Source organism: Nerophis ophidion, linkage group LG23, assembly GCF_033978795.1.
Source record: "Nerophis ophidion isolate RoL-2023_Sa linkage group LG23, RoL_Noph_v1.0, whole genome shotgun sequence".
Taxonomy (NCBI): Eukaryota; Metazoa; Chordata; class Actinopteri; order Syngnathiformes; family Syngnathidae; genus Nerophis; species Nerophis ophidion.
In genome coordinates, this window is record NC_084633.1 from 12,638,307 (window position 1) to 12,657,156 (window position 18,850).

The window sequence follows — 18,850 nt, forward strand, 5'->3', positions numbered from 1 at the left end:
TTCACCATATTCTAATTTTCTGAGATGTTGAATTTAGGGTTTTCATTGGTTGTCAGCTATAATCATCTCCTTTTTGGCAAAAAAACACTTGAAATGTATCAGTCTGTTTGGAATGAATGTATACATTCTACAAGTTTGACTTTCTAAATGGAATTAATGAAATAAATCAACTTTTTCATGATATTGTAATAATATGACCAGCACCTGTATATGTTATAGTTATTTGAATGACTCTTACCGTAATATGTTACATTAACATACCAGGCACCTTCTCAGTTGGTTATTTATGTGTTATTAACGCAGTGGTCCCCAACCTTTTTGTAGCTGCAAACCGGTCAACGCTTGATAATTTTTATTTTTGTTGTCATGAAAAAGGGAGGTTTTTTGGGTTGGTGCACTAATTGTAAGTGTATCTTGTGTTTTTTATGTTGATTTAATAAAAAAGATTAAAAAAATAAATAAATAAATAAATACACTAATTAATAAAAAATTATTCTGCAGCCCGGTACCAATCGAGGTGGTTGGGGACCACTGATATAACGTACACTTATTCAGCCTGTTGTTTACTATTCTTTATTTATTTTAAATTGCCTTTCAAATGTCTATTCTTGGTGTTGGGTTTTATCCAATAAATTTCCCCCCAAAAATGCGAGTTATACTCCAGTGCGACTTATTTATGTTTTTTTCCTTCTTTATTATGCATTTTCGGCAGGTGCGACTTATACTCCGGAGTGACTTATACTCCGAAAAATACGGTACATCATGTATATTAAAGTTAAAGTACCAATGATTGTCACACACATACTAGATGTGGCGAAATTATTCTCTGCATTTGACCCATCACCCTTGATCACCACCCGGGAGGTGAGGGGAGCAGTAGGCAGCAGCGGTGCCGCACCCGGGAATCATTTATGGTGATTCAACCCCCAATTCAAACCTTAATGCTGAGTGCCAAGCAGGGAGGTAATGGGTCCCATATTTATAGTCTTCCGTATGACTCGGCCGGGATTTGAATTCACGACCTACTGATCTCAGGGCGGACACTCTAACCACTAGGCCACTGAGTAGGTTAGTATAAAACACTGATGGAGGTATTTGGATGTTTTTTGAGGGGTTCTATCGGCGGGATTGAACGGCTACCATCGGCTCCATTTTAAGCGAACTTTTGATCACATTTATTTATTATTTTGAATGCATTAAAAAAAAAATCCATCCGACGTCATGTCTTTCATAATGATTGTGAACGATAGGCAGAATTCCGAAAAAAAAGGGCAGTTCCCCTTTACGGCGTCAATGAGTTTAGGTTTACGCAGCCACTATATTTGGCATCCGTTACATGGACAGTTTGACATATTTGTAAACGTGCAAATGTAAGATTTCTATTTTTCAAACGTGTATAACAACACTTTTTATATTTAAGCATAATCACAACAAAACACTCCCACACATTGCACTTTACATATCACAGTATTTGTCATACAATTGGAATAAAACACTAACTTTGAGAAGTTCCATCCATCCATGTACTACAACTTTTCCCTTTTTGGGGTCGCGGTGGGTCGCTCGAGCCTATCTCAGCTGCATTCTGGCGGAAGGCGGCCTACACCCTGGACAAGTCGCCACCTCATCGCAGGGCCAACACAGATAGACAGACAACATTCACACTCACATTCACACACTAGGGCCAATTTAGTGTGGCCAATCAACCTATCCCCAGGTGCATGTTTTTGGAGGTGGGAGGAAGCTGGAATACCCGGAGGGAACCCACGCAGTCACGGGGAGAACATGCAAACTCCACACAGAAAGATCCCGAGCCTGGGATTGAACCCAAACCTGCTCAGGACCTTCGTATCGTGAGGCAGATGCACTAACCCCTCTTCCACAGTGCTACCCTTGATGAGAAGTTAATTGAGGCATATTTGTTCGAAATTTTGGTTGCATTCTGATATGTTTCAAGTTAAAATGATACCATGTTCTTCTTTAATCAATAGAAAGTGAGCAAAATTTACTGCGGTAGCTCCTCTTGCACTATTTTGTTGTCCAAAAAAGTAGGGCAGCTTGAGTGCTGATTTCACTTGACGTAAGCTAAAAGAGCTGAAAGTCACACACACACACACACACACACACACACACACACACACACACTGGCTGTCACCCAGTTTGCTGTGGAGTCAACAGCAGAAGTAGGTCTGTGTTTCCGGCTGAGTGAGTAGCTTGCCGCCATACATGAATGGTTTGAATAGAAGACCCACGTGCAGCCACGCGCAACCAGAAAAATATGTCAAAATGCACGCAGGACCTCCTGTAGCCCATAGTTTCCTTTACAAGCTATTAAAAATGAATCATTTTGGCGTCTTATTTCCTGCCGAAAGGTCGCGCTCAACCACTTGAATGGCAAAAGCATGAGTCAGCGAAAAGTTGACATGCAGGCAGAATGGCAGGGTGAATGGATGTGCATGAAGGCCAGACTCCGAGTTTAGTTCATTCCCAGGCAGCTTTGCAGCAAACAAAAGGCTGCATGATGACAGCAAAGTGGGGCTTTTTAGGGGGAAAGTCTAAGTGGATTATTGTTGTCAGTAAACAACCATCCTGTGCCTACTGCACTGTATTCAAGTAACTGCAGTTATTGTTGAAGTAACAGAGAGTAATTGTTGAAAAAAAGGTGGTTAAGCAGTTAGTAGAACATCTCAATAACGTTTTGAGTTTGAGTTTATTTGGAACATGCGTGCATACAACATGATACATCACAATTTCCAGTTTCTCTGTTCAACATGTTCGAAAAGGAGTTGGAAGAAGCAGAGCTTATTTAATCCTACCCCTTTTCCTTTACATAGCAGTTGCTAAAACGGCTGTTCACGACTTGTCCAGGGTGTACCCCGCCTTCCGCCCCATTGTAGCTGAGATAGGCGCCAGCGCCCCCCGCGACCCCGAAAGGGAATAAGCGGTAGATAATGGATGGACTTATTGTTCTCAAATTATTCACAATATACTCCATAAGAAATAACAATAAAAAATAAATAAATAATAATTAGTGAAGTAAGTTATATTTTAAATGGTGAGATGAGTAAGATTATCTTGAAAATGGATAGATGGATGAAATAAATTCAGAATCTTTATCATGGTTCTTCTTCTTTGTACTTTGTAAACACTTTAAGTTTAAGGAGTTTCTTGAAGTGGATCATATTAGTACATTGTTTGATTTATTTGCTTAATCCATTCCATAAATTAAATTCCACATACTGGTCCTGAAGGTCTTAAGTGTTGTACGTGCGTACAATATGTTTTAAATTAAATGTTTCTCTAAGATGATATTTCTCCTCTGTTGTTGAGAAGAATGTGTGTACATTCTTGGGTAGCAGATTATAGTGTGCTTTGTGTATAATTTTAGCTGTTTGCAAAATCACCATGTCGTGGAATTTCAGTATTTTTGATTCAATGAATCTCTATATCCAACATTATGTATCATTCTAACTGATCATTTTTGTAACACTGTTATTAATGAATGAAGTTCACTTTTGTAGTTATTTCCCCATGTTTCTACACATTAACAGCATTACATCCAATACAGTTTGGCTTCCGGACTCACCATTGCACAGAGTCAGCCATAAGTATGTCTGTATAAAAAAACAAGGGCCTGATTTACCAGGATCCAAATACCACGCTCTAAATAGTGTGTGCAGAAAATAAAACAGTGTGCACTCTGAGTTGGTGGGTTGCGTGTGATCTGCTAACACTGCGTGTACATAAGTATGTAAGTTTGCTTTCATTTTACATTACTGTTTTATGTCTGTATGGGTGTAAATGCACAGCTGTATGTGGATTATATGGTGATTTTCACCCCTACAAAAACACGACAGAGGCTACTCAAATACTCAAAATAAGCAATATTTCATGTTCAGGACTAGCTCACTGATTCATGTCTTTCATTAAATGTTACAAAAAGATGAATCTTTCCCTCTATCTTGAAAAATGTTCCAGTTCCTGGCACTGAAATACATTCCCACAGCATGACGCTGCCACAATCATGCCTCACTGTGGGGATGGTATTGACCTGGTAATGAGTGGTGCCTGAATTCCTCCAAACATGATGCCTGGCATTCATGCCAAAGAGTTCAATCTTTGTCTCATCTGAACCAGATGATTCTGTTTTAATTGATTGTTGTTTGAAAAATATTTTCAACATTCATTTTCAAAAATGAGGCCTTGCAATAGTCTACTAATTACTATAAAGTGCATTACATTGTATGGGAAGTGTACTAAATGTACATAAGAACATACCGTCACAAATCACCCAATGTCAGATTTGCATTACGTTGTTTGTAGTTTTAAGATTGAATGTAATTCAAATTTTTTTGAATTTGTTGCTTATGGACAAGCGGTAGAGCAATGTAGCTCGGTTGGTAGAGTGGCTGTGCCAGCAACTTGAGGGTTCCAGGTTCGATCCCCGCTCCCGCCATCCTAGTCACAGCCGTTGTGTCCTTGGGCAAGACACTTTACCCACCTGCACCCAGTGCCACCCAGACTGGTTTAAATGTAACTTAGATTTTGGGTTTCACTATGTAAAAGCGCTTTATAAATATAATTCACTTCACTTCACAAAATGGATTGATGGATGGATGTTATATTTGTATGTATTTTTAATGTAACAGTTTGTTTAATTGTTGTCTTCTTAATATTTAGGATTTTTTTATTACAATTTTTGTCAACAGTCATTTTCCCAAATAAATCCAAAGCCCACAATTTATATATTCTACTAATTACAGTGCAAGACGTGGTAAGAAAGCAGACTAAATATGCGGTAAAAATTGGACAAAAAGTGATATAAATAAATGCGATATTGATAATGTGTATTAGGTTCTCTCTCTCTCTCCTCACATCACAGTGACAAATTTTAATTGAACTTAATTGCATTTAATTACACAGAGGCCTTTTTTTATGGAATATCCTTCAATTGGTTTTATTTGTAAGCTGTTTTATCCTTTCAGAACTTTATTTCAACAACAGTATGATACCAAATTTCATATACAAAACAAACATCAATGTTCAGTACAGCCACAATATGAAAATAGAAAATAAATGAAAACCTCAATTTTTTTTTTATGTCGGCCTGCAAATATATTTAGTAATTGCCAGATTTGTTTGACAAGTATCAAAATATTAAAACAAAAACTTAAAAACAAAAAAACCAAAAAATATTTTCTGCATAGCTTTGTTTAATGTAGCCCACAATGTCATACAATAATGATAAATGGGTTGTACTTGTATAGCGCTTTTCTACCTTCAAGGTACTCAAAGCGCTTTGACACTACTTCCACATTTACCCATTCACACACACATTCACACACTGATGGAGGGAGCTGCCATGCAAGGCGCTAACCAGCACCCATCAGGAGCAAGGGTGAAGTGTCTTGCTCAGGACACAACGGACGTAACGAGGTTGGTACTAGGTGGGATTTGAACCAGGGACACTCGGGTTGCGTACGGCCTCTCTCCTTTTGTAAGAAATCCGACAAATCTTTCAGCACAAATACATCAAACGATAAAATAACTGAACATGAAAGTTCTGATCCTGTTTAATGTCTGGTGATAAATGTACTGTATTTGCCGTCCATTTTAGAATATGTGTTTCTATATTATACAGGTCAGAGCAGAGCCTTATGTGCAGGAGCTGCGGCAGTGGCAAACGAACCTGAGGGAAACTCGCGACATTCCCAACTCTGTCAAGGAATTCTGGGCCCGGGTTGAGAAGCGAGGTGAGAATAATGAATAAAAATGCAATGTCACTTAATGTGTTTTTACTGTATTTTACCATACAGTCTATAGAAGTCTATGACTATAAAACACTGTACTGTACACTCTGGAATGCAATATTCATCTCGACTGCGCTTGAAATTCGGAAGGATGCTTGGAGTAGTGGCATGGAGGAATGAGAACAATAGAGAAAGACACGTGAAGAAGAGAGGATATGTCTGTAGGGCTACCAGGGTTTTGTGGGAGGATGGGGGCTGGGTCTATGCATTTGTGTGTGCTCTTGTCTTTCTGTCTTTGTGGTGCAACACAGCCCAGCTTTATTGTGGGGAAGATTTTCCTTATGGTGGCATTTTGTCCGAGACAAATTACTAGGATCAATGTGTGCGTGTGTGTGTGAGTCTGAACTTGGGAGAGAAATTAACCTTGTCCTTGTACACACACAAACGCGCACACACATACACACGCACACTTGCATGTACACACACGATCCAAGGAAAATCATTTGACTTACATTATCTCATAAAAGCAACCTTTTTTTTATGACAGTACACCTTTTCAAGGGACAATAGTATAAAAGTGAAACTTGGATATAGTTTAGAGTAGTCAGTGTACAGCTTGTGCAGCAATATCATGGTTTCCGCGGAGCAGTAAAAATCATTAATCATTTAGTGGATTTTACAAAAATTAGGCCTTAAAGGGGACTGCACTTTTTGGGGGGAATTTTGCCTATCGTTCACAACCATGAGATTGGTGCTTTAAGATCTGTCTGCTGCTTTCGACACCGTCGACCACGCCACCTTAATCACTCGTCTTGAGAACTGTGTGGGTATTAAGGGCGCGGCCTTTAACTGGTTCCGGTTGTACCTTGCAGACAGGAGTTTTTGTGTAAAAATAGACAGTTTTATGTCTTCCACAGCTCCTCTACCACACGGGGCCCCCCAGGGCTCAATCCTTGCCCCAATCCTATTTGCGCTTTACCTTCTCCCCCTTGGTTTTATTTTTAGGAAATATGGTATTGCATTTCATTTTTATGCCAATGATCGCCAGATTTACTTTCCCATGGCACAAAATAACACAGTTCAATGTCTCATTAAATGCCTGCACGACATCATAGCCTGGCTTTCAGCAAACTTCCTGAGTCTAAATGAAGACAAAACAGAAGTTATGTTGTTCGGTCCAAGTCGCTCTCCCTCACCCAACGTTGACCTCGGCACTCTGACCCCGTATCTCAGCGACTGTGTCCCAAACCTGGGGGTAAAGTTCGACTCAGATTTTAAATTCGAAAAACAAATCAGCAGCGTCGTTCAAAAAAGCTTTTATCAAATACGCCAAATAGTGAAAGTGAAACCGCTTCTGTCAGGACATGATCTCGAGAAATTAATTCATGCCTTTATCTCGAATCGTTTAGACTACTGCAATGCCCTGTGTGTCGGCATTAGCCAGGCCTCCCTCGCCCGCCTGCAACTCGTGCAGAACTCTGCTGCTCGTTTTGCTAACACAGACCCGCAGACGTGAGCACATCACCCCTATATTAGCGTCCCTTCACTGGCTCCCTCTGCGTTATCGAATCAATTTTAAACTTCTATTTGCTGTTAAATGTCTAGACAACATCGCGCCAACATATCTGTCCGACCTCTTTCAGCCTTACTGCCCCACTCGATCCCTAAGATCAACCGATCAGCTGCTACTGACGGTCCCTGACACAAGGCTGAAGCTTAGAGGTGACAGAGCCTTCGCCTCTGCTGCTCCCAAGCTCTGGAACGACCTACATCTGAGTGTTAGACAAGCCTCCTCACTTTCTGTTTTTAAATCTCTCTTAAAAACATACTTTTATTCCTTGGCTTTTAATACTGAGTAATATCCATCCTGCAATGGCGCCCCATTATACACCTGTTGTGAACCTGTTTTTATGTTTTATTTATTTATTTTTTATCATGTTGTGTTTGTGTTGTGTTGTCTGCTCTGTCCTCGTATTATCTTTTAACCTGCCCATTGTACAGCACTTTGGCTACCTCTGTGTTAAATTTTAAATGTACTTTATAAATAAAGTGGATTTGATTTGATTTGATGAGAGACAAGGAGACAAAAGTTTGTTCTTGATTGCTAGCAATGCAGCTAATGAGAACAATAAATTATATCTCTAAATCACCAACAATACTTTTACATTCTGTAATTTGTATAATAACCAAGCTGTAGTGACATTGTTATTGGAAGAGCCAACACTAAAAAACTATTTTCTATGTTGTAACACATCGGCGTGCTTCGTTGTTAGCCGTAAAAGCTAACTATGGCAAGATATAAGCTTGTTTCTACGTCAGCACGAAACGCGTTTAAGCTTGTAATGCACAACACAATGGGATAAGACACCAATCTGTAATGACTGAAAAACATAAACAATAATATTAAAATATCCAGAAAGCATTATCCCACATTTCATGTTTTGTTTGTACATAGCTAGCCAGACAACGTATGCTGTTTTGTCAAGATACACACGACATGCTGTGTGTATCATGGTCAATATAAAGTGTGACTCATTTGATGGTCCAGCTGAGCGGGGACACTTTTTCTGGTTTATTTGGGTAAGCACTCCATTTATGTCGAAACAGCTTGGCTTCAAATTCCACATTTTGCATCTTCAAGAGACTTTCACCTCCATGTCTGGACTTCCGTCTGATCCAACGTCTCACCCTTCCTTCGTGCTGGCTTCTAGAAGCAGTCGTTCTTCCTCCGTATATTTAGCTTCAAAAAGATAAAATTGTGAATCCTCATTTGTCCAAAAATAGTCGTCTTTGTTGTTGGTTATCGAATCTGCTAAGATTACAAAACACTCATGTTTCTCTTCGGGAGTAGGACACATAGAAACTATGCGGTAAAAAAATCCATCCCAATGATTAAAAAGACCAAAATACGGTAAATATTGTACATATTGCATAATGTTAGGAACGTGTCTGCGACTACACTATATATAGACTTGCAGGGTGTATAAAAAACGATAATGGAGGGTTTTGAAGTAGTTTTAGAAGGCTTAGAAGGTTACAATGGTGACTCCCATTAAAGGAGGGTTTTGAAGTAGTTTTAGAAGGCTTTGAAGGTTACAATGGTGACTCCCATTAGCCGCATCTTCCAAGCGTTTTTTTTTAATCATCTTTAACCCCCTCACCACCAAAAAAAATAAAAACGGGTGTTCTTGCCACTCATGATTGTAAACATTAGGCAAAATAAAATAAAATAAAATAAAGTGCAGTTCCCCTTTTAATGGCAATAAAAAGTGTTAAATGGCTCAGTGGCCTTGTGTTTAGAGTGCCGCCCTGGGATTGGTAGGTTGTGAGTTCAAACCCCGGCCGAGTCATACCAAAGACTATAAAAGTGGGACCCATTCACTCCCTGCTTGGCACTCAGCATCAAGGGTTAGAATTGGGGGTTAAATCACCAAAATGATTCCCGAGCGTGGCCACCGCTGCTGCTCACTACTCCCCTCACCTCCCGGGGGGTGGAACAAGGGGATGGGTCAAATCCAGAGGGTGATTTCTGTTACGGCAGGGTGCGGGAGGGGAGGGGTTGGCGGTGGGGGCGGTCGTCGCAGCTTACTGCAGGGTTTGTTCCTTCGGGATGCAGACGGACCACTCCGGACAGGACGTCCGGGTAGGAACATGATTTATTGTTTGAAAATCAAAGAAGTACCTAAACAGAAAACAAGCCGAAGGAACAACGTGCCAATCGCACTAAGGCTACCACTTAGCATAGACTAGTAGACGAGCAATCCGGTTGCGTGTAGTAAACAATGAAGCCAGACCGACTGACCGGCAAAGGCAGGCTTAAATAATGCCTCTGATTAGTGCTCGGGAAACAGGTGAGCGTCCCAAACACCAATCAAAGACGGGTGGAAATAATGAACAACCAAAACAAAAACAAACTCAAGGGTGCACAAAAACAGAAACTGAGGGAGTCCAAAACTAACAGAAAATAACAAAACATGATTTGGGCCACGAATCATAAAATATTTCACCACACCTAGTGTTTGTGTGACTAACAGTGGTACTTTAACTTTAAATGCAATATCCATAGGCATTAAATAATGTAACACAGTTGTAGGACTTTGCCATTAGTCAATACGTCAATCCATCAAATGAAAAAATGAAAATTAACTTAATAAGGTTGCGCTCATCGATAAATTGCTACGTATGTCTGTTTGTTTCGTTTCTTCGTCTCTGTTTTCCAGACTCGATGCAAGAGGTCTTGTAACGTGTGAAGTGCTGCCTCAACACTGCAAAATGCCATTTGCTAGTTTTTGGTGACTGTAGGCATGCAGTCATATCTGAGCTTGTTTCATGCACAACTTCTTTATATCAGTCCAACTCCAGTTCAAAGAATCCCAAGGCAAGGCATTGTCACAATGTCACGCATTTTAAATGAATGCTTCTCTCAATGAACCACATCTCCCAAGCGCCGGCAGCACTCATGCGCTCATAGACTTTGATGCAAGCACCACCATCCTTGATTGAAGGCAACTATATTTCTATACTCGTGTGTTGCTGGCTATTGTGGGCAATAATGACTCATTTTCATTGAATAGTAATTTGACTACTGCTATACAAACTACATTGTCTATTGCTAAGTACGTCTCAGTAAATCTATACTGGTATACTGTATATGTGAGCGGGCATGTTATGGTAATGTCAAACAGCCACACTGGGTGCCTGACAGTAAACGCCGCTTTTTTCAGCTCCCACACATTCCGCACTACACACCGGTTGCTGACCTGACATTCTAACAGGGGGCTTCAGTGACTGGTTGTCTGCTGTCCCCCCCTGCCTCCCTCCAAACTACCACAACAACACAATCACTGATGAATCAGCATATAAGCACATCAGGGTGTTTGATTCCAGTGTTGTTTTTTGATGCATAAAAGATGGACTTGTCTCCGGAACACTCCCTTCTTGACTGTACGCTCGCTCTTGAAGTTGATCTGGCAACAGCTGCATGCGCATTCTACCCCAGCAAGCCTCCATGCCACATATTATTAGTCAGGTCGAAAAACAATAAGTGAACCGGAGAGGCCGCGCACCGATACTTTTGGGTCGCAAGGTCAAGGATCAGAGGACAGGTGCTGCTGTCGGGAGCAGCTCATGAATCACATGATCAAACTCCACTTGGACATGTTGAACACTAGATGTTAGGCATCTTTTGATGGAGAATTTAGTATGATTTCAAACAAAAGTGCTACACATAATTAGTAGAATTCCCACATATTTTAGTTAGTTAATTCAATCAATCAATCAGTTTATTTATATAGCCCTTAATCACAAGTGTCTCAAACGGCTGCACAAGCCACAACGACATCCTCTGTTCAGATCCCGCATCAGGGCAAGGAAAAACATGTAAATACATAATGAATAGTTAATGTTTTAATATTAAATAAAAAAAAATTACAAAATTACATTTATGATAATGTACCCCAAATCAGGGAGGGATACAACCGAGCCCCTAAAGCAGGGGTCTCAGACACGCGGCCCGTGAGATGTTAATTTTGCGGCCCCCACCTAATATGAAAGTTTAATGTTAGTGAAGCCCGCAAGTTTTATATAAATGGTGCTTGATAGCGTTGTTATTTGGGTCCAAAATGGCTTTTTAAACGTTCTGGGTTGCCTACCCTTACATTAGTGGAAAAGCAGCAAATAAATGAAACCGACAAAGATGTTGCCATGGCTGCCATGGCCTGGCTGCAGTCACACCGCGACACATGTCCGTCAGTAGTAACATTCCCCGATAACCTGGACCAATGCAAACCGTTATTTGTCTTCTTTATTGTTTAATTTGCATTGCCTCACACGGATGAACGCTACATATATACGCTGGATAACCTTCCGGGAGCTGTCACTTTTTTGCGCTCGCTGTCACGGTACTTTTCCGGCTATTATCTGCCGACCGCCGCGCTGTAGGGAGGAAAAGCGGAACGACACACATTGCAGAAATAACATTATTCTCCGTGCGTTGGCTAAATACAAATATATTCCACAATCCCAAACAGGTTTTTTTCAAAGCCTGCAGTGAAGAGAAAGGTTTATGATGTGCAAAGACAATTCAAGGAAAAGTGGGAGATGCAATATTTCTTTGTTGAGCACTGGGGCACCCTGACGTGTCTTATTTGCACTGAGAAAGTTGCGGTGCACAAGGGATACAATTTGAAACGTCACAACTAGAACGACATGCTGAGGAGTATGCAATTTTTTTTTTAAAGAAATATTTTCTTGTGGCCCAGCCTCACCCTGACTCTGCATCCAGTGGCCCCCAGGTGAATTGAGTTTGAGACCCCTGTCCTAAAGGGACATGGAGGGAGAAAAAATGTTTTGCGAGTTCTCGCACTGCTTTTTGCGAAATCTCGCGAAAGTTTTTTTTTCCTATGTCAGTAAACCGGAAGTAAAACAGACACAGCGATGGTGAACCGAAAGTGAAACAGACAGCGATGGAGGGGCGGGAGCATGCGGGAGCCTACCCATCATTGGTGCTCTGTTGTGGGACCATAATATGTCAGTTGCAACCTTGGAGGTTTTGTAGTCGATGTTCTCTACATTTAGCGTACATCCACCGGTACCCGTGAAGCTGGCCAGAGTACTGCCTTTTGTTGCTTATCAATCAATCAATGTTTATTTATACAGCCCTGAATCACTATTGTCTCAAAGGGCTGCACAAACCACAACACAAACCACAATGACATCCTCGGTAGAGCCCACATAAGGGCAAGGAAAACTCACCCCAGTGGGACGTCGGTGACAATGACAATGATGACTATGAGAAACCTTGGAGAGGACCGCATATGTTGACCGAAAGCAGTGGATGTCGAGCGGGTCTAAAATGATATTTATTCATTCAACCAGGACCGCAAGATCACAGTTCTCATTATGACGAGAAAGCCCCCTCTCGCTGAGTATTCTTTTCAGATGTCAAAGCCATGTCTCCATGCAAGAACGGATTTGATGTCTTTATATGTTAGGCCAATACTAAAACCAGAAATCAATAAACTTCTCCCACGGATGATGGTTAGGCTCCTCCATCGCTTTGTCTGTTTCACTTCTGGTTCACCATTGCTGTGTCTGCTTTATACTTCGGATTCACTGACAAAGGAAAAAACCTTTTACGTGATCTGGCAAAACATTTTTTTCCCTCCATGTCCCTTTAGGGGCTCCGTAGGATACAACCACAATGTGGAACATGTTTAAGGCTGGCAAAAATAACAAGTTAACCAATTAATCACAAAATATTATTGCATAATTCATTTATAGTTGCACATGCTCCTTTATACTAACCGCGGATGGTTACCCGAAAGGCGGCGCGGGTTATACGGTCAGTGACCGTGTCATTGCATGCGTCAGTGCAAGGATGAGTGAAGAAACTCCGACTGCTGTGCTCACTGGCAAATTCACTTCAAAATACACCCTAACATGACTTTATATAAAACTGTCAGCACGTTTGGAGCATATACACTATATTGCCAAACGTATTTGGCCACCTGCCTTAAGTCACATATGAACTTGAAGTGCCTTCCCATTCCTAACCCATAGGGTTCAATCGGATGTCAGTCCATCTTTTGCAGCTATTACAGCTTCAACTCTTCTGGGAAGGCTGTCCAAAGGGTTGTGGAGTTTCACACTTGGAGCAGAGTTTGGGCCCCTTCATCTTCCAACATGACTGTGCACCAGTGCACAAAGCAAGGTCCATAAAGACAATGGATGACATAGTCTAGTGTGGATGAACTTGACTGGCCTGCACAGAGTCCTGACCTGACATTGATAGAACACCTTTGGGATGAATTAGAACAGAGACTGAGAGCCAGGCCTTCTCGACCAACCTCACTGTGTGACCTCACCAATGCGCTTTGGGAAGAATGGTGGAAAATTTCTATAAACGCACTCCGCAACCTTGTGGACAGCCTTTCCAGAAGAGTTGAAGCTGTAATAGCTGCAAAAGGTGGACCGACATCATATTGAACCCTATGGGTTAGGAATGGATGGCACTTCAAGTTCATATGTGAGTCAAGGCCAGTGGCCAAATACTTTTGGCAATATAATGTAAATGACGTTCATTTCAGTAAAACATTTAAAATATGTTCAACATTTTGATAATAAAATTGCATTTGGGTCAAAATATTGGGTATTTTTAGTATATGTTTATATAAGCATATAATCTACTGTGATTAATCATGATTAATCCAAATGTAAAAATGGGATCAATTGGATTAAAACTAAAAATCAATAGACAGCATCATTTTTTGTGGGGAAACTTACATATTGAGTCAGTTATTTTAAGTTTCCATAAATTAGAAATATTAAATATTCTAATTAGTGCTGTATAAGGATTGATTTAAAAAAACAAAATCATTAATTACACTTTTATATTTGAATTATTTACAGTTTATTAAGTTTAAACACATTTTTAAAGAGATCACAAATGCAATAGTTTTTTTAATATACATATTTATTTATTCATTTGATAGGGAACTAATAATTCAGGTACTGAGAAAACACACACTCAATTTTTTAAAATAATAATAGAATAAAATAAAATAAGAATACTCCCCCTCCATCCTGTCCTACATTTCAGTCACAGTGGGTAGCATTGTACTGCCTTCCTCTTCACCACAAGCACATAGAGAATCACATGAACTGACTGAAAGAAAAAAAAAGAAAAAAAATCACAAATATACAGAGAAGTGTCACTGAATAAATACAATTTGACATGACCTGGGGCAGTATGATTAGTTTAGCTAAATTGAAGACACTACAGGATAAATGTGACACTCACTGTTGACAATGAACTTTTCCTCTTACCTCAACACAAATGCAATGTTCTTGTCAGAATGTCATACTGAAGCATGGTTTAAATGTTTTACTTGGATGCACATCATTTATTTGATCAAGACTTGGCAGCAGTTTTTATTTTGGAGTAAAATTTGACATGTGTATTGCCCTGATCACTGACTATATAACAACTCACAAAGCATTTTAGGTCAAATCTGCGCTTGAGGCAAAGGAGCATATACAGTCAAAATAAATTGCCTTATTAATCTGCGTATATATGTGATTATTAATACAATATTTTTTGGTGATTAATCACGTGTTGACATGTAATTTTTATGAATCATGTTTTCCTAATTTAATCTATTCTAATATAATAAAATAAATATAAAAACATATTTTTCAATTATTATGACTGATTATTATTATTAATGCAATATTTTTGTGATTAACCACATGTGTTAACATGTTATCTTCATTAGTAATGTTTTCCTAATGTAAAAAAAAAAAGTTATGTATTTTTTTTTTCTTTCAAAAATTTAATGTGTAATGTGCCTCAGATGTGGAGGCAATACAGCACGTTTGTCAGCAATTTTTGTGGAATGTTTTGCAGGAGGACTCAACATTTTTGGGAGTATGTTGCTAAGGTGCTCCAGCAGGCACAAGGACACCTCCTATATATGCTCTTGGGAAATAGTGTATTTATTACAAAATATAATGCTTTATATCTCATAGAAATACATTGTAAAAAATAAATTTTTTGCAAATTTAAATATAAGATTGAACATATGTATTTGTGATGCTCCATATATGACTTATGGACACTTTGTTGCTAAATCCTGCCCATGTCCCTGCAAAGATCTTCATGGCGGCAATGTTTTTCAATCCATCCAGCAATCCATTTTTTACCGCTTGTCCCTTTCGTGGTCGCAGGAGGCGCTGGAGTCTATCCCAGCTGCACTCGGGTGGAAGGGGCGCAAGGTCAACACAAGACACACAACATACATAAACACATTCACACACTCGGGCCAATATAATGTTCTCAAACAGCCTATCCCCAGGTGCATGTGCTTGGAGGTGGGAGGCAGCCGGAGTAGCTGGTGAGAACCCACGCAGTTACGAGAAGAACATGCAAACTCCACACAGAAAGACACCAAACCTAGGAATTGAACCGAGGCTCTTCTTACTGCGCCACCTTACTGCCCGTTTTTCAATCCATCTTGCTGAAATTTGACATACACGTGCTTGTTTATTTGGTGAAGTGCATTGAGCTGTGTGAGAAATTTAAGGACACAACAAATGCACCACAATGTACAAACCCTGTTTCCATATGAGTTGGGAAATTGTGTTAGATGTAAATATAAACAAAATGCAATGATTTGCAAATCCTTTGCAACCCATATTCAATTGGATGCACTACAAAGACAAGATATTTGATGTTCAAACTCATAAACTTAATTTTTTTTGCAAATAATAAATAACTTAGAATTTCATGGGTGCAACACGTGCCAAAGTAGTTGGGAAAGGGCATGTTCACCACTGTGTTATATCACCTTTTCTTTCAACATCACTCAATAAATGTTTGGGAAATGAGGAAACTAATTGTTGAAGCTAATTGCTGAAGCTTTGAAATTGGAATTCTTTCCCATTCTTGTTTTATGTAGAGCTTCAATCGTTCAACAGTCCGGGGTCACCGCTGTCGTATTTTACGCTTCATAATGCGCCACACATTTTCATTGTTCAACAGGTCTGGACTGCAGGCGGGGCAGGAAAGTACCCGCAATGTTTTTTTACGAAGCCTCGCTGTTGTAACACTTGTCTTGGTGAAATAAGCAGGGGCGTCTATGATAACGTTGCTTGGATGACAGCATATGTTGCTCCAAAACCTGTATGTACCTTTCAGCATTAATGGTGCCTTCACAGATGTGTAAGTTACCCATGCCTTGGGCACTAATGCACCCCCATACCATCACTGATGCTGGCTTTTGAACTTTGCGCCTATAACAATCCGAATGGTTATTTTCCTCTTTGTTCTGGAGGACACCATGTCCTCTGTTTCCAAATATTATTTGAAATGTGGACTCGTCAGACCACAGAACACCTTTCCACTTTGCATCAGTCCATCTTAGGTGAGCTCAGGCCCAACGAAGCCGGCGGCGTTTCAGGATATTGTTGATAAATGGGTATGGCTTTGCATAGTAGAGTTTTAACTTCCCCTTACAGGTGTAGTGACCAACTGTAGTTACTGACAGTGGTTTTATGAAGTGTTCCTGAGCCCATGTGGTGATATCCAATACACACTGATGTCGGTTTTTGATGCAGTACCGCCTAAGGGATCAAAAGTCCGTAATAACATCGCTTACGTGCAGTGATTTCTCCAGATTCTCTGAACTTTTGGATGATTTTACGGACCGTAAATGGTAAAATCCCTAAATTCCTTGCAATAGCTCGTTGAGAAATGTTGTTCTAAAACTGTTCGACAATTTACTTACCAATTGGTGACCCTCACCCCATCCTTGTTTGTGAATTACTTAGCGTTTCATGGAAACTGCTTTTATTCCTTATCATGGCACTCACCTGTTCCCAATTAGCCTGCACACCTGTGGGATGTTCCAAATAAGTGTTTGATAAGCATTCCTCAACTTTATCAGTATTTATTGCCACCTTTCCCAACTTCTTTGTCATGTGTTGCTGGCATCAAATTCTAAAGTTAACGATTTTTTGCAAAAAAAAAAATGTTTATCAGTTTGAACATCAAATATGTTGTCTTTGTAGCATATTCAACTGAATATGAGTTGAAAAGGATTTGCAAATCATTGTATTCCGTTTATATCTACATCTAACACAATTTCCCAACTCATATGGAAACGGGGTTTGTAGTGTGTTTGTCAAAAAAATAAAAGCACATGCAAACCAGTATGGGTGCATGTTTTGACAAATATTTAGGAGTACAGTAGAAATGTTAGGGGCCACAACCGAATGCATAAACTCATGCTGTTTATTTTCTAGTCTTATTTGCATGAACCTGCCATTGGAAATACTAACACATTTTCCTTGTTCTGTTTGTCTACAGTGGGTTCGGTCATGTCGGACGATTCTGAAAGCGCTCAAACTTCGGAAAACTCAGAAAATTCCGACGTGTGCGTCCAAGTGGTTTCTCCCACCCCACAGAGCACGGCCAAAGACCGAATGACCCCGGACGGCATTGAGCGTCTGAAGCCCGGTCTTTATACCGTGGATGAGATGATCAACATGGCGTCACCGTCCAGGTCACATGCACCATCTTAACTAGGTATAGCTCTGTTTGTAAAGTGGCCGTGCCAGCAACTTGAGGGTTCCAGGTTCGATCCCCACTACCGCCATCATAGTCACTGCTGTTGTGTCCTTGGGCAAGACACTTTACCCACCTGCTCCAGGTGCCACCCACACTGGTTTAAATGTAACTTAGATACTGGGTTTCACTATGTAAAAGCGCTTTGAGTCACTAGAGAAAAGCGCTATATAAATATGATTCACTTAATTCACAACTATGTTCGACAACATAAACTGTGTCTAGTCAATTCTTTTAGCGTTTTTCAAGGCTGTTCATTTCTCGTATACATCGATGTCATGCTGGCCCTAGCGATTCATCACATGCGCCATTACAAATCTTGTAACCAATCCAGCACACCCAAACAAGGCTTTATGCTTGAATATGCACGTATAATCTGCTTAAAGGCCTACTGAAACCCACTACTACCGACCACGCAGTCTGATAGTGTATACATCATTGATGAAATATTAACATTGCAACACATGCCAATACGGCCGGGTTAGTTTACTAAATTGCAATTTTAAATTTCGCACGAAGTATCCTGTTGAAAACATCGCGGTATGATGACTCGTATGATGTGTGCGCGTGACGTCACGGATTGTAGCGGACATTTTGATCCAGCACCGATCACAGCTATAAGTGCTTTGCTTTAATCGCATAATTGAATAGTATTCTGGACATCTGTGTTGCTGAATCTTTTGCAATTTGTTCAATTAATAATGGAGACGTCAAAGAAGAAAGATGTAGGTGGGAAGCGGTGTATTGCGGCTGCCTTTAGCAGCACAAACACAGCCGGTGTTTCCTTGTTTACATTCGGCTCTTACCGTAGACATGAGTGGAGAGTTTGAGTCATTCCTCCTGCAGCTGTGGATTCTCTTGCCTCCTTTCACCGGCCGTAGACATGAGTGGAGAGTTTGCGTCATTCCTCCTGCAGCTGTGGACTATCTTGCCTCCTCTCACCGGCTGCTACCAACCGTCGGATGCTTAGACCGTG

The 18,850-nt window shown here is 40.3% G+C and overlaps 1 protein-coding gene across 1 annotated transcript in view; it reads left to right on the forward strand.

Moving 5' to 3' along the window:
• iqck (IQ motif containing K) overlaps positions 1 to 18,850 on the forward strand; it is a 41,655-nt gene that overhangs the window by 21,533 nt on the left and 1,272 nt on the right. The window contains exons 8-9 of the mRNA XM_061884908.1: positions 5,642 to 5,753; positions 17,617 to 17,835. Coding sequence (XP_061740892.1) covers positions 5,642 to 5,753; positions 17,617 to 17,831 — 327 coding nt within the window. The 3' untranslated portion in view covers positions 17,832 to 17,835. The remainder of the gene's footprint in view (positions 1 to 5,641; positions 5,754 to 17,616; positions 17,836 to 18,850) is intronic.